The following is a 16,187-nucleotide window of genomic DNA, read 5'->3' as shown; positions in this document are numbered from 1 at the left end:
CCAGTTATGCAAGAGTCCTGTGTGTGGGAGTTTATTTGAAGTTTTATACAGTAGAAGTTGCCAGAGAAAAAAATAGAAAGAGTTACACTTTGGACACTGAAAAAAAAATGTTGAGCCATGCACAACACGTCTCTTAAAATGTTCTCTTCAAGCAGAAACCCAGGGATAATAGAGTTTTTTTTTGTCTGTCATACTCATTTAAAGCCTGAACACTGAAAATCATTTTACACTAATGTTGATTCAACCTCACCTCCAGTAGGTTCAGACAGTCTAAATTAGTTCAGACATGACATGAATCTCTAACTGTTACTGCATCTATTACAGAGATGCATTTAAGCAAAACATTGAACCCTTATCACTATTTTTTCTGTTTGTCAGGAAGAGATAGGCAAATGCAGCAGTTTTTAATAGGGGAATAAGGGCAGTTGTTGAGGGAACTGAGGGAAATACTTTTGACATTAACCACTTAAAGTCCTTCCTTTTCATGTGCAAAAAGGTGCCCTCGACTCCCTGATGAATACCTATTCAAGACTGTCAAGTAATTATTGCTGGAGCACAAACTGCTTGCAGACTTCAGGACTGATTTTCCTCCCCTGCTCTCCAGGCCATTATACTTCAAAGCACCACAGGCGCCAGAGTGAGTTCATATTGTTAATTTGATGGCAATGCATGTGTGTGTATTTTTATTATTTGCAGGTGTTTCATGTGTAGTGTGTTGTTCATGATGACTGATTTTTGCAGGGCTCAGGCAACATAGCAGGTGATGTAAGACTCTTGTCTACAGTGAAACCAGAATTATTCTTTGTGAGCTCTGTCATCTATCGGGAACCAGCGACTGGAACAACCAGACGTGAATATGAATGTGCAAATGCCGTGTTAAACCTCAGCTTAATGAGGGAGATGCTTGAGACCAGCATCAGTTATAGTTTCCACATGAATGCTAAGTGTGTATGAAACAATTTATTATCTGTTCTCACTCCAATCAGAGTCACTGATCTTTATGAAAACAGAAATCACTCTGGAAAACGTCTACAGTTAACTGGACTTGTGGATTCACTGAAGCCTGGACGATGATGATTCTTGTTAAAGCTTTGCCCCATAAAATGTGTGTATTTATTCTAAGATGTTTTAGAAAGACTTTCTTATGTTTATGGTCTCACTCACTAACCTTAAATTCAATAGGTTAGTCTGTCACTATAGCAAACTTTTCAACACTTCTTCAGAGAAAATACTGCTGATAATTCTCTGCAGGATGAGGAAACTGCAACCTCAGTAGAAATGATTCAGGTAGAATCAGCAGGATTTGATGTAATTCCTTTGTCATACTTTGAACTCTCTGAGTCTTTACAATGCAAGTTTGCAGGCAAGGAGTATTAAATATATATATATGTTTAAGCATTATAACCCTATTAAACTTTCAGCATTTTTGTTTGCTGATGTTGCTGATCACCTGTTTTCCAACTATTGCTGTCAAAGTTGGACCAGGAATATTGCAATATTTTTTGTATGGCTCTGCATTTATAAACAGGTAGGGAACTGGATTGAGAAGAAAAGCATTTAGAAACTGATCTCAAAACCATCTGTTCATAAGATACAATACATATTTTGCATTCTTGTATCACTACCCACTGAGAAAAATATCCACTAAATGATATATGCCACAACAATGAGCACTGCACCCTCTAATTATACACAGTAATGTGATGCAAAACATTTAAACTGTAAGGTTTTTGAAAATAATATAGATATAATATATTCATTGATATAGTTTAGAATTTGAATTCTAATTAACATCAGATCTCTGTAAGAATCCACTTTGTAAAACAGGTCACAGGTGAACTGTAAAATGGCTTACGACACCAGTGTCTAGCCTTTTGTTGTGACATTAGGAGAGATTACTATGGTAATACGGTCCATTACTGCAACAATGCCACCGATAATAAGATTACTCTCATGTAACAAAAGCTATATGTTCCTGCTACAGGTGCTGTTCAAGGGACACAGTCAGCAAATTAGGACAAGAGATGCTGAAGCATGAGCTTATACCTCATGACGAGACTATTAATGAGATGACAAAGAGACAAATGCATTCATTAAGCTGTTTTCTGTTCAAAAATACCTAAATGCCCCCCCTGAGCAAGTAAGATTACGTCATGTAAAGACTCATCAGTGTAAGTGTGTCGTCTGAAATGGTCAGGTTGAGTAACTAATTTAATTTTGCACAGCTACATTGTATCCATAGATAAGATGCTTTCAAAGTCAATGGAAATTCAGGTCATTTAACTTTTAACTTTTATTATACTCCGCTCAATTGTGTGTGACTGTGACCACACAGTGTAAAAACAAATAGCAAACAAACTTGAGCTGGCAGGCAATTTAGAGATAAGCCTCTTGTGTCATTATATACTCTGTATGAGTTGGGCTGTAGTAGCTTCTTTAATAGAAGCAGGAGCTTTTAAATTTATTTTTTTCCTCTTTTGACCTTGATGAAAAATATGATTGTGTTGTCTGACTGCAAATTCCATCAAAGCTTGGAAATAATTAGAATAACAAGAACAAGAAGAGGAAACGTAAACTGCTGTATAGGACAGGCCATGAAGTCATGGCAAAAGAAAAAATGAATTACAAAGAGAACATTTCATAACTATTTCATATTATTTCCACCAATTTCAGATGGTTAAAAAAGATGTGATGCTAAGAGTGACAAAAATTGATGAAATCTACAGCAAAAGTTACAAAACAACCCTGAAGCTACAGTGACAAAATCAGAAAGATTTTCAAATTCTTACAGTGGCATTGCTTAAGTGTTGCAGTTCTGCTGGCAAAACATGACACCATGAATGTTAGGAAGCCTTTCTTATGTATATTTCAGCAGCGGAAGCCATACTACATGCATGCATTCACCTTGCTTGAGTGCTAATGAATCCTCCTTCTCCCTGGCTGAACTGACCTCTGACTTGTTTGAGGTCATCAAGCAGAAAATTCAACCTCAGTGGATCAATAGGGGCTCACGATACTTGCTGACTGCAGTTTAAAATGATTAGTACAAACACAAAGCCTGTCTGGTTTAGTATTGTTATCTGCTGCTCAGAGACATTCCATTTTTCTCTTGCTCTCCATCTGGCTGTTGGCACTGTGGCTGACAGCACCAGTAACATGCTGCACTGTAAAGGGAGATACACAGCTAGCTTGTTATTGATGCAAAATAAACCATAACTGGGTAAATTAACATTAAAACTAGTGGGATTCTCTGTGTTATATCCTGCTTATTAGATGCTGCTGCCAGAGAATCCATCATAACATGATTTATTAATATTAAATAATCTTTATAACAATCTCGTGTCATTTACAAGCCAGCACCAAAAGCTTTGCATGGCTGCAAACTACAAAATGATATGTAGCATCCATTGCTACAAATACAGCAGAACCGTAACCATAGCAACATAAGAAAATCCTGCACTCAAACCATTAATCATCAAGTCTTTGGTTATTTGGAATGAATTAAAGTTAATATTGGACAAACTAATATTTACTTGACATCTTGAGCACAAAGTGACATGACGGGAATCAGAAATAAAAGATCAGAACTGGACTGGAGAATAACGCTGTATAACGCATCATAGTCTCTTGTATTAATAATGTGTGTCTATCAAAACAATAAAGAGAATTTGGAAACAAGTAAAACAAAGACTTGAAACTGTTGAATTGTTATATAACTATTGCACCACTTGGCAGAAGAATGAATAGGTTGTCCAGCTCTTGAATGGTGGAGGAAACACTCTAATGACAACCAGTTACACCTTTACTGTCAACAACAGCCGAGGACGATGGAAGATGAAAACATGGCTTCCCTGCATGTAAGACTGTAATTAATCTTCTTTGAGCATGTGAGTGCAGATTGGATGCTTCACTAGTTTAAAGTATGTAGGAGTAGAAGAGAGGAAGAGATGTACAGAAAAGGAAATGAATGAGAAGAAGTAGGAAAGGATTGCAACTGACACAATTAGTGAAATCTGGACAAAATCCACTGAAAGCCTTTTAAAAGGTGGAGCACAATGCATGTGTGAAATCGTTTTATGGTTTCATTACTGTCATACTTCGGACTACAATATATTTTTCTTCCATTTTCTTTTGCAGATGAGGCATTCTTTCCTCAGCAAACTCAGCTACTGTAACACTGAAATGTCAGCAAAAGTGGGGATTGAGTTACTCTTACTATTATCTATCATTATGCACTTAGGTAAAGAATTTTTTTTTTTTGTAGCTTCATTGAAAGAGAGACAGAATCTTTCAGCTCGTGTGTATGTGTGTGTGTGTGTGTATCAGAGCACCAAAGACAAACAGCACAGCTGCGCAAGTCTCTCAATTCAATTAGCAGCTCATGCAAATCAATATTATATTGTGGAACGCGCACACGCACACCCTTTCTTTTACACACACACACACACACACACACCCTCACGAGGATAGAAAAAGGAACCGAACTGCAACTTCAGACTACTGAAAATATCTGTCAGGCTTGGTTTTGTGTATTCATGTAGCGGTTACACCTGCATGCCAGTGTGGATAATGAAGTTACATCAGGAACATAAACCACACAGACTGCCTCACTGATTCAGATGAATGTAATTAATGCACCGACAACTGCCCTTCAGGGCATGTAGCAACCTGACGTCTGCTACTTCTCACTGATAAGTTGGCTGTTTCCTGGGTGTGAGATGTGGGCTTGTGACTGGGATGTCACCAGTTTAAGTCAATGGTACAGAAAGGAAAAAGCTCTCTCTTTTCTACCTCAAACAAAAAAAAATGCCCTTTAGAAAGAACAAAAAAAGCACAAGGGTGGTTGTAGACAGCCTCAATAAAACATGTTCTTCAAGGTTCTCTCTCTCATTTTGTTGTGTTTTTTTGCCCAAAGCAGGAAGAGAATACTCACTCTAAGCAGCATCTGTCAGTATGCTCTTGAGCCAGGCACTTTAACCCCAAATGGCTGCTCAGAGGCCACCAGGGGAAGGCAGAGGGGAGGGCAGGCAGCTTCTTGGATGATTCTAGAAAGAACAAGAGTGGTCTTTCATAATGTATAACCACACTGAGACATTTTAATGCTGAGTTACAGCCCTTTATTCCACATCTCAACTGTGTGGGCGTTTGGAGCACCTTAAATATTATGTTCATCCATTGTTATGTGAATCCTCTGAAGTGTTGGACAGCAAGCAGCTCCTCTCTTTCTCCTTACAGCAGGAGCGCACGCTGTCCACAGCAGAGCAGCGGGAGTGCAGGCAGCGCATCCAGCGTGTCACAGTGGTGAGGCACCTCCTCTGACCCGTACAGTCCAAACCTCTGCGTCCTTCCATAAAAACACCTCTCTGGGAACAATGTCTCCAAACACCCGCGTGGATTTCATGGAAGAAATTTGTTCCCGTCGTTCCTTTTACGCTCCGCTTAGCGAGTACTGTGGTGGGAACGTGATGTCCTGGATGTATTTTCTCCGGAGATTGTAGAAGTGGAGGGAAGCGCAGTTTGCTGAAACCATGTGGGGAGCGACCACGTCCCTTGGTGGGAGCACCGGAGGCAAAAAGCGACACTAATAGGAAAGCATTATATTCTAAGAAAAAAAGATCCGTCGATGAGAATCAAAGAGAGACGAGATGGTAGAGAAGTAAGTGCAATAACAACTACTTGAAATTCACCACTTAAATGATGAAAATATTATTTTAAAATATTACAAATATTCTGCACGACTTTCACCTTCAGAGAGTGATGATATACAGTAGGCTAAGGAAAAATGACCATATGCAGGTACTGTTTCTGTGTTTAATAGTGAGTTTCTAGTGATAGTTTAGTGAATTGTGGCATCGTTTTCTGCCTCTTGGTATCACAATATTATTCATATTTGAACTTATTTCTTTATGATACATTTATTGTAGCTTTTATTATAAATGTACGAAATTTGTTGTATGTGAGGCTTGATTTGAGGCTTGAGAAAACAAATTTAACCCGACTGAAACTGTTATGTAATACTACAAATATAAAAAGCAAACTATAAGAATAATGAAAATTTCTATGGTTTTATGGCACATGATTTCAGCTTACTATTGAATTAGTGATCCTCTCCATAAGTTGTTTACTGTAAAATACTGGCTATGTGGACCTCATGGGGTGGTTATGTAATTGCATCTACTGTAGCAAGCTGTTTGGGAAACAGGATTGTGACAAAGAGTGTTTAATTTTTAATGAGCTTCCATTCAGTCTGTTGTAATCATTTGTTTTGTGGGACGCAAAAGCAACGAGAAACCATTATAGTATGTTTGTTACAATTCCTGTAGGGAGACATATGTTCTGTCACGCCTGTTCCATTGTCGCAATATTAGGTTTTATACATCCATTACATGTATTTCTATTTATTACACTGAATGTACAAATTTAACATTTGAATATTATATTATGAAAAAGCCTTAATGAATCACGATTCTCCTCATTAGATCCAGCTCCGAAGAGGAAGCTAAGATATGGAAATACATGTAGTCCAGATATAACTGTAAATGTTGGTATTGAAGAATTACAGGTGGTATAAAGTATGTTGCAGACAGTGGAATGAACTGAAAGTGCTCTGCCTGCTGCAGATCATTAAAGGCTGTGAAGTGGCGCTGTCTACTGGTTTCTTATTGGAAGAAAAAAAATAATACCATGAGAGAAACTGTCTTTGCAGTAAAGACAAAGAATATTTGACACATTAAGTTCCCATGTGTCAAACATTTCTGAAGTACATCACTAAAAACCTGCAATTAATTTGTATTTTAAAGGGGTGGAATTAATTAATTAATTAAGGTTATTATAAAGAATATTTGAAATAGTGTTCATAGGTAGATTTGGAACACTTTGTATGAGTTTAATATCCATGACTTACTGACAGTGGTGAAGATAATAGCCATTAATAATAAAGTTTAAAGTGAAGTCCAGTGTTCACCCAACTTTCTTTAGATGGTTATTGCCTCACAATTTATTTGAATTAATTATTCTCTTATAAAGAGCTGAAATAATTAGTGGATTAATCAACTGACCGAAAATAATCAACAACTTTTTTGTTAATCGACCATTTAGGTCATTTTAAGCGGAAATGTCAAACATTGTCTGGTTCCAGCTTCTCCAATGTGAGGATTCGCTGCTTTTCTTTGTTTTAGATAATTGCAAACTGAACATTTTTAAGTTTTGGACTGTTGGTTGGATTTCGATGGAAATTTTTAATTGTTTTCTAACATTTAATAGCCCTACTCTTATATTGTATGAACCACATGGTACATGTTGCAGCCTATTTATGTCTATATCTAATAGATAGATAGATAGATAGATAGATAGATAGATAGATAGATAGATAGATAGATAGATAGATAGATAGATAGATAGATAGATAGATAGATAGATAGGATTTGAGTGCTAAGGATGCATTCTTTACTGGCGAGACAATACTGATTTGGGGAAAACAGAGTGGCGTGACAAATGAATAAGACCAACATGGGTGCCCAGGGTGAAATTGATCCACATTAATCACTTCCATCCTTGCAGTGGCCGCACCTGACCTTCTTGACCCGAAGTCTGCCGCCCATAACTCCAAACCTCGCCTCTCGTTCTCGGCCAAACCGGTGGTACTGAACACTCCAGATGATGATGAGTGCGACACCCGGACTACTGTCATGAGGTGGAAAACTGTTTCAGCCATCTTCTTCTTGGTGGTGCTCTACCTCATTATTGGGGCGACGGTGTTCAGAGCCCTGGAGCAGCCGCATGAGAGTTCCCAAAAGCTGGCCATTCTAGCAGAAAAACTGGACTTCTTGGCCATGCACGCCTGCGTAAACTCTTCTGAGCTGGAGGATTTGGTCAAGGTAGGTGGAAGCATCAACATCATATTAATAATTCAAATATTTTCTCTTCTGCAGGTTCTGGTGGTGACTGACAGAATGTGTCAAAATATTCCACACTGTCTGTATGTACAGATTTTCTGTGAATTCTGTCTAAATATTGGATTCTACACAGAGAGGGAAAGAGAGAATAGTACATACTGAGGGTAACACTGGTATTTGGCAGCTTTACCTTGTTTAACACTGGGCCTTGAGGATTGTGGCTAGTTGTGGATACATTGACTGTGAGTACTGCCAGAGCTTTAACCTGAGGATATGCTTTCAGCCCGTTGAGCAACTGAAGAACTGGTTTGTTTATACACATTTATTCTGTGGCCCTCGGAGGCTGAGTTATAACAAAATTCAATATTTCCTTTACATGGCTGCATCTTACATCCTACCGGATTAGGAGTCATTGCGCTTTGGACTTCAGCACGAGAGACCGTTGTTCGTTTCCTGTTTCCAACCGACAGTCACTGCTGTATTTTTTAAGCATGGCTGCAATCGTTCCCTAACCATAACCACGTGTTTAGTATTATCGCCATGATAATGAACCTTGATCTTCCCCTAAACCTAACCAAGTTGTTTTTGTTCCTAAACCTAACCAAACCTTAACCAGAGCATTGTCACACGATAAAACACATCATACAATGGGGATCAGATCAGAAAATGCTTCTATGTGTTGTTCTAAAGGGCAGTTACAAACGAGGTATTTTGACGAATTTGGAGGACTCAAAGCTTCCTGCCACAGCAGATCTACACTTACATTTCCCTCCACAAATATTATTCAAAATACTGGGCATTGGGCATTATATGAAATATTGTAGGAAACCATCAAAGGAAACCTGAAGTATGGGTTTATTTTCTTAAAGCGACGCTACTCAGATGTCAAACATATTTAAATTGCTTTACTTTTAATGTAGCCAAAGTATGAACTGTGCAGTTGTATTGAAGAAAAATAAATAGATAAATAAAAGATGAATATATATTGGATTGGGTGGGCAAATGATATTAAAGTATCGGGATCAAGTAAAAAGAAAAGACGAAATCATTACATTTACACTAATTTGGACTGTGCTCTTGGACTTTCCAAGAAATATTAATAACAACCACTTCATGCAAAGGCTCTGGTTTAGGGGCCACCTGACCCCTTGGGGCCCTGGTCCTGTGCATTGTTGGCCCATTTGGTAATCTCTCCATGCTGGAAACAAATTCAGAAATGTTGCTAAAAAATAATTAATTATAAGAATTAGTCATTTTTTAAATTTTCAATTACAAAAATGCACTATAAATATCAGCACTGACTGAGCAGTCTTCTAATAAAAGACATCCACTGACTCTTCCTTTATTGATTAGTGGATCTCACCATCAACCAGACTTGTCAGGGTTGATGAAAAGCATTTCCTCTTGGGGAATCTAGCTGGCATATTGGACATGTGGATGATGATTACTTCTCTAATTGAGAAGCTGAAAGGTCTTTAAATCCCGGGGGACACTGATTTGTCTACTGCTGCTAATTTTGGCCCCTTGCTGAACCATTTCTGTTACAGCACCAAAAGTGCCTCCTAATGCCAAAACGTCCTCCAAGCTCACTGCATAAGTAATATCCAAGAAATACAAAAATGCTTATCATACTTATGCTTATCTTTTCATACAGAATGTAAGTCAAACACTTTTATTATACACAGTATATTGATATGCCTGTAATTTATATGGTTATAAGATGATAAGTATATGAAAATATGCATGTGCACAATCTGCAAAAACTGCTGAAAACTATTTGACTAATGTATTTAAATGATTGTTTGCAATTTTGCATATAGTTAGATTATATCTTTTTTTGATAAACAAGGATCCAGAACTAAGAAGGTGAGAAAGATCAAACAAAAAACATTTCTCATAATAACGAGAAAACCTCAAATTTAAGACTACAGCGGCCAAGTCCCTTAAAACACTTCCTTTTAAGACTAAAAATACACAATGAAATTGCTGTTGTTAGCCAACATAGCATAGCATTGGATTGGGAGTTCTCTCTCCAGTAAAGCCACTTTAATCACATTGACATTCAAGATGTTGCAATATTCCTTAAGGCCGAGCATCAGCCATCAGTGTAGTTTCTGATAAAGTCTCATGATGAAAAGGCCCTCACTGTAGCAAGCAAGCATTCTTGTTTTAATGACATGTGTCTTCTGGTAATTATGAGAAAACTTTCCAGGTTATAACGAGATACTGTGTGAATTATTTTTTTCTCACTGTCACATATCTGGGCTGCCGTACGAATGACATACTTGAGAGCAGTTCAAATGTAGTTCATGCATATTCACCATCATCCAAAATAAAATGTAAATATTGTAGGTTTAATTGGATATTTCCTGAGGTGTGGAATAGGTATAAGGTATTATTTCAAAATTTTCTATCAACTTTTCCATCTTCTGGGTTTGATGTTAGAGATACAGTGCAATATTTAGTTGATGGTCAGGCTGTTGGTTAAATATTTATGAATTAGATTTTCAGTCATTTTTTGTAGCTAATGTCGAATTGAAAGCTCTTTTACCACGTTACTTCAGGAATTGTTGTCTTCTGTGTTGGTATTCAGTGACATGTACAGTACAGACTTTGACCATACTAAAACTAAGCCGACAAAGGATTTATTACTGAATGATGTTCAGTGCCCACCTACTGTATGTAAATGAGACTGTTTTCGATTAACAGGGGCTGGTAACAGATGCCTGTTATTTGGTTTTAAAATACTGAGTTAATGTTCAAAGATGGTGATGATGCTTTCTGTCCTGAGATCATTATCTATCAGATTGACTGTTAGATAATGATCTCTTGTGAGGAGTGGAGTTAATGAATGTGGAGCTCTGTACAAGGGAAGGCAGCGGGCTTCTGAATCCAAAGTACCACCCTTTTATTTATGTTATAACACCTTAAACTTGTAAAGAAATACTGATACTTAAAAGCTAATTACATGTGCTCTTAACCAGTATGTGTTTATACTCATCATTCTCCTCATTTTTGTTATTATTATCACCATTTCTCATTTTCTTTACCCTTGGCAGCCCATTAGTTAGCATAATGCAGTCACTATAGTTGTTACTGTTGCTTTCGCAAGTGGTGAAAACATTTGACTTGGGAGAGATCATTTAGGTTGGAGGCCATGGACGTGGGAAGTAGGGTTGCTGAGGGGGTTGCACCCCCAAAACCAGGCATTATAAAAACCATCAATTGATAAAAAAGTTTAAACATATGTGTAGTACACAAGTATCTGTGGTGAGAAAGAGGATTTACATCGCTAACTATCATATTAGTCCATTATTAGATTCCCTATGATGCGGACTCGCAGCAGGTCGGAGTTTTTCTATCGCGCAAACACATTGAGGTGTTTTAGTGGAAGTTTTTTAAATGTCCCACTGAATAACCTGGTAACCTGGTCATGGGTCACATCTCCTGCCCACGTCCAGGCGGCATCTCACTCCCTCTTCCTCTCCTTACAGTTCTCATGCATTCGTTCAGTGTTGTTGCCTGTGTAATTTTGTACACTTATACATTTTATGGTCCGTAACGTGTGAAGCCTAATGATTGTGGTGATCCGCTGAGGTCGAATTTTTCACTTATCCAGGTTAACATCTACTAGATACTAATACTAGATCAACCTCAGTTGTACTATGTGTTAAGTTCTAATTAGTGAATGTTAGCGTGCTAACACACTAAACTAAGATGGTAAACATTATACTTGCTAAACACCAGGATGTGAGCATTGTCACTGTGACCATGTTAGCATGCGGGGTTAGCATTTAGCTCAAAGCACCGCTGTGCTGGAGTCTCACAGAGCCGCTAGCATGGCAACCTAGAGGCGGAAAAAAATCTATGAACAATATGCACTAGCTATGATATTAAACCAATGTGTAACAAACAAGGGGTGTTTCAAAATAAAGGCATCACCTGTTGTAAAGGTGATGAACGAAAGTATAGCACAGCCGTCAGTATTAGCCTATGGAAGTTGCTTATCTTTGCTAGCAACCACGTCTCTTCCTCTGTGCAATTTACAAACTTCTGGGCAATTTGCTGTAAGAGGCATTTAAGAGCACTTTAATGTTTTCCTAATGATATCATTGTGAACCAGGTTCTACATCAGGCCTATATGCCTAACAAAAATCTTGTTATCTTTGTGCTTTTATTAGACAACAGTCTGACCAAACAGCTCTGCCCATCAACCATGAGTTCAGCATATCCTTTCAAGCAACTATTTCTCTTCTGATGATTTATTGAAAAACAGCATCAATACAGGTGTCCCCCACTCACTTTTACTTATGTATACACACACACACATCCACCTCTGCAGGCTCCCACTGATCAAAAGCCAGAAGAGGACTGAGGAGAGATGCACTCTCAAAGGGAGTAATTAAAAAAGTGAGTGATGTCAAAAAGCTCAGACGATTCAATCTCTCCTGGCTGTTTGGCTCAGCTTGGAGGCAGCCAGTGTGGTGTTCACATTATCCAGTCTTATCATCACCCATGGCCATAGTTAGTATGCATAAAACTGAGTGCCAAAACAGTGAATTAATATGGATGCTTTGGCTGGGAAACAAAGGGGCTGACTGAGCCAAGCTTGTCTGATTGTGTGATTTGCTAAATCATGTTTTTAGAGGCACAGTTGATGTAGGGTTTCAGAATTTTATCTTTGAACCCTCTCCTTTGTTGTATTTGGAAATTAATTATTGTGTCTGTGAGTACATTTGGATCCTCTGCATGTGTGTATCCAAATCAGTTTTGCATCCATAGTTTATTTATTTTATTGTTGTTGTTTTGTTTTGTGTGTTTTTTTTTGTCCATTTGGGAGCAGCGAAACAAACTTTAACACAACGTTAATATAATACAGTAGCCTATCGCCTTATAAAGTTCATATGGTGAACTTGTTAGAAAACAGTTGCCTATTTACACATCCAGCAGACACAGAGCAACTCATTCATTTGGTGTCATGTCTGTGTCCACCTGATGAATGTAAGTCTAATACACGCCCTTTTACCTCTGTTTTTGGTCACCCAAACTCCTCATGGAAATATCTGGCTCTTTAGCCGCTAAATGCTCCACTATGTTCACCACCTAGCTGCTGAGGGGCCATAAAACCAAAAGGGGAGGGAACTGCAGATTTGAATGATTGTTCTCTGTGAGTTCCTCACTACAAGCAACACCTTTCACACTGAGCTGGAATTAGGTTTCTCCGGGATGTACGTAAGCAAGCGTACACGGATGTCTTTTGGACACATTCGCGTGTATGTCTCTTTTATACTTGTATGGATTAGGGGTATAACGTACGTGTCCACTAGGAAGCAGTTTCATGTTAAACAAACCACAATGTACACAAAACATAGAAGAAATCAGGACACAGAAATCAATTTCAACCCAGTGACAGTGTAAACAAACCACTACATCTGTGAAAGAATACATTTGGATTTATAAAATCTCTTTATCGACAATATTAAGTGCCTTGACAAGAAATGTATTTTTCTCTGCTCTGCTAGACTGGTGGAAGTACTACGCTGATATATACGCCCAAACTCTGAAAGAAAAAATAGAAAAAACTTCCCAACTGGATAATGTTGGATCAGCCAATCAGTTTGCTTGCAGGTCCACACTATGCATTGTTGAGATTTGGGAGGTTTGCGCATCGGCTCCTTTGTGAGCCTCTGCAACCTGCGATTATGCAAAGTTCGCAAATACGTGTACATGTATCTCTGCAGAAGCATAATTTCTGCTTCAGGCTGCACATAGTCCTTTGATCTGTTAACATGAAAATATTTGTGCACTTCCCTCTATTGGTATTTATCCGTGCCAATAGTTTTGGTTTTCTTTATGTTTTTCTTTGAGTTTTCATTGGAAATACTTTCTACCAAAGAAATAATCCCTATGAAAACTATTGACAGTGAGGTCTTTTGATTCTTTATGCACCATAAACAAAACTTCTCTTTCATCTACATTGTATTGGGGTGGAGGATATCTCAAAACCCGTGCAAATAAAACTCATGGGTAGATATCACTAGAGATAGTTCAACCCTATTGCCACACAAGAACGCTGATATTGGACGATTGTGTAAAACCCTGGATTATGTTCAATAATTAAATTTCTTTTACGTCCAATGCCAACATTTAAAAAAATCTCACTTTCTACAATATCTGTGCAAGTTATCTATAGTGTGATTAAGGTTAGGGAAAGATCATGGTTATGGTTAATTAAAAGATGAAGGTTAGTTTCACGTCTGTGACTGGATGCAAACTCGACACCCTTACTTTCCACGTCGCTACATATAGGGCACACTATTTTGTGCACTGGCACTTAACGCTGGCAGATTGTGAGTTGCAAAATCATCCAACATGAATGTAACTCCCAGGGCACTGGGCTGAGGAGTTTAGAAAATATGGTTTTCTGTAATTTGAGTGAACCAACCCTTTAAGCTTGTTTGTGCCTTTGTGCTTTGTCAGATTATGTGGATAAGAAACACACGTTCACTGCCATCAGTCCATATCTCTCCACCTTCTCACCCATCGTGTCATGTTAACTCAGTTTCCAATCCATTATTAATCCATTTCAGCTTTCACACACTTCTTTACTACCTTATCACACTCAACAGTCGTAGATTAATGAAAGCTCTCTCAGTTACACCAAGGATGACAAATCGCAGCAGACAACACCCTGACATTGCAGTGACCCTAAACTGAGTGTGTGTGCATGTGCAGACTCAGAAAAAGCTGACAGTGCTAGTTCAGGTGGACTGTGGGCAGTGTTGTATGCTTTACATCATTATTGTAGCATTACTGCTCTGTTCCTGAAGGTTTATTGATATTAAATTCATATAATGGAGATCATCAAAAAAAGCTACTCCCCCAGTAGCACAAGTACATTTAGTACATTACTTACATTTATTAAGGTGCACCACACAAGAATTATATAATTTGTATTGCTCTCGATTGGAAAAAAAAATCCCACATATACATAGGGGAATAAAAGCTTTAGTCCAGGAAAGTATTCTTCTGTTTTTTATTAGCATCGGCTGTGTAGCAGCACCCGCTGTTCTCCTGAGGTCTCAAAGCTTTTCTCTTTCATTTGTCTCAGTAATGATTCTGTATCTTGAAAAGCCACTTGGCCCAAGAAAACTGCTGTCAGTTCACAGATCTCGCACCCTATAGTTGCTGTTGGTATGCCTGTCAGGCTTTCCATTCTATCACAGCACATATGCAGTTTACGGTGATAATGGGGGGCAGTCTTACTACTTACTTATAAAATTCTCAGTAAAGTTTGAAACAGTGGGCCCTTGATTTTAGACAAAAGCAGGCTTCTCATTTGTATCGATTTTGCCAGCTGAATTGACAACTGTTGCTGACAGATTTTATCAGCTGTAGGTAGCTAACAAATTAAGCTAACATGAGCTCCATGGCACAGTCTGTGGTATACTTTTGAAGGTTTCCAGCTGAATCGTTTTAAAACAAGAACCCTGTAAAAGGGGTCTTAAATATGCTTGATGGCTACATACTTGATATAATGCCAAAAGACTGAGGATAAAGCTGCATGTCCCAAAACCAGTGTGTTTTCAGCTTTAACGTTACATGAGAAAAGGCTTTTAGGGTGAGGACTAACCAGTGTTTTTGGTAATATTGCTCGGATTAACGGAGTGTAAACTTTCCCATATCAAATACAAAGCAGGACAGAGCTGCTAACCACAGTGGGGAAATACTGCAGAGTGGATGTGCTAGTTGTAACAGGTTTTTTTTCAGGTTCATATAACCTGTACACTCAGTTAGTACTGTTGGTAGTAAGCTAGTTAGCCAGCCTAACGTTTGCAGCTTAGGTTAGAGCAGATAAGCACACTGTTTAATCCATTCCTTACTGTTTTGCTCTAGTGTTTCTGGTTTTGAAAAAAGAGCCCCATGCACACCGTTTTAACTTTTTCGAGAAATCCAAAGCTTGTGTCTCGTGTCGTGCCTAATTACAGTTGCTCTGCTATGATTGGACAATCGCTGTGCAGCGCTAAAACTTGGATACTGAAGTACAAACAATAGACTATATATTTTTATACAGTCCATGGTACAAACCCACTATATATGTAGTGTGTGTGCACATATTTCAGTGTCTGAGCGTCACTCCTGCTCCCATCTATGTTTAGGTAATAGTGGGTGTGAGAAGTCGTGCAGTGGTGTGGCTTCACTCCCCTATTGTCTCCTGTCATAAGAGTACAGCCCTGAGTGGGAAAACATGCTGCTGTTCTGTTTCCTGTACAGCCGGCTGGTGTCTAACCT

At 38.4% G+C, this 16,187-nt stretch overlaps 2 protein-coding genes across 3 annotated transcripts in view; one reads left to right on the top strand and one right to left on the bottom strand.

The window, feature by feature from the left end:
- si:ch211-203k16.3 (angiopoietin-related protein 1) overlaps nt 1-5,047 on the bottom strand; it is a 41,795-nt gene extending 36,748 nt beyond the window's left edge. For both annotated transcript variants that reach the window (XM_044168514.1, XM_044168515.1), the window contains exon 1: nt 4,934-5,047. The gene's annotated coding sequence lies outside the window, so the exon portion shown is untranslated. The remainder of the gene's footprint in view (nt 1-4,933) is intronic.
- A 472-nt stretch (nt 5,048-5,519) lies between these two features.
- Nucleotides 5,520-16,187, top strand: part of LOC122862809 (potassium channel subfamily K member 2-like) — a 35,747-nt gene continuing 25,079 nt past the window's right edge. The window contains exons 1-2 of the mRNA XM_044168516.1: nt 5,520-5,656; nt 7,561-7,877. Coding sequence (XP_044024451.1) covers nt 5,656; nt 7,561-7,877 — 318 coding nt within the window. The 5' untranslated portion in view covers nt 5,520-5,655. The remainder of the gene's footprint in view (nt 5,657-7,560; nt 7,878-16,187) is intronic.

This window comes from Siniperca chuatsi, linkage group LG16, assembly GCF_020085105.1.
Source record: "Siniperca chuatsi isolate FFG_IHB_CAS linkage group LG16, ASM2008510v1, whole genome shotgun sequence".
Classification (NCBI taxonomy): domain Eukaryota; kingdom Metazoa; phylum Chordata; class Actinopteri; order Centrarchiformes; family Sinipercidae; genus Siniperca; species Siniperca chuatsi.
The sequence above is the reverse complement of the archived record's forward strand: the minus strand, read 5'-3'. Positions and strand labels throughout refer to the sequence as shown.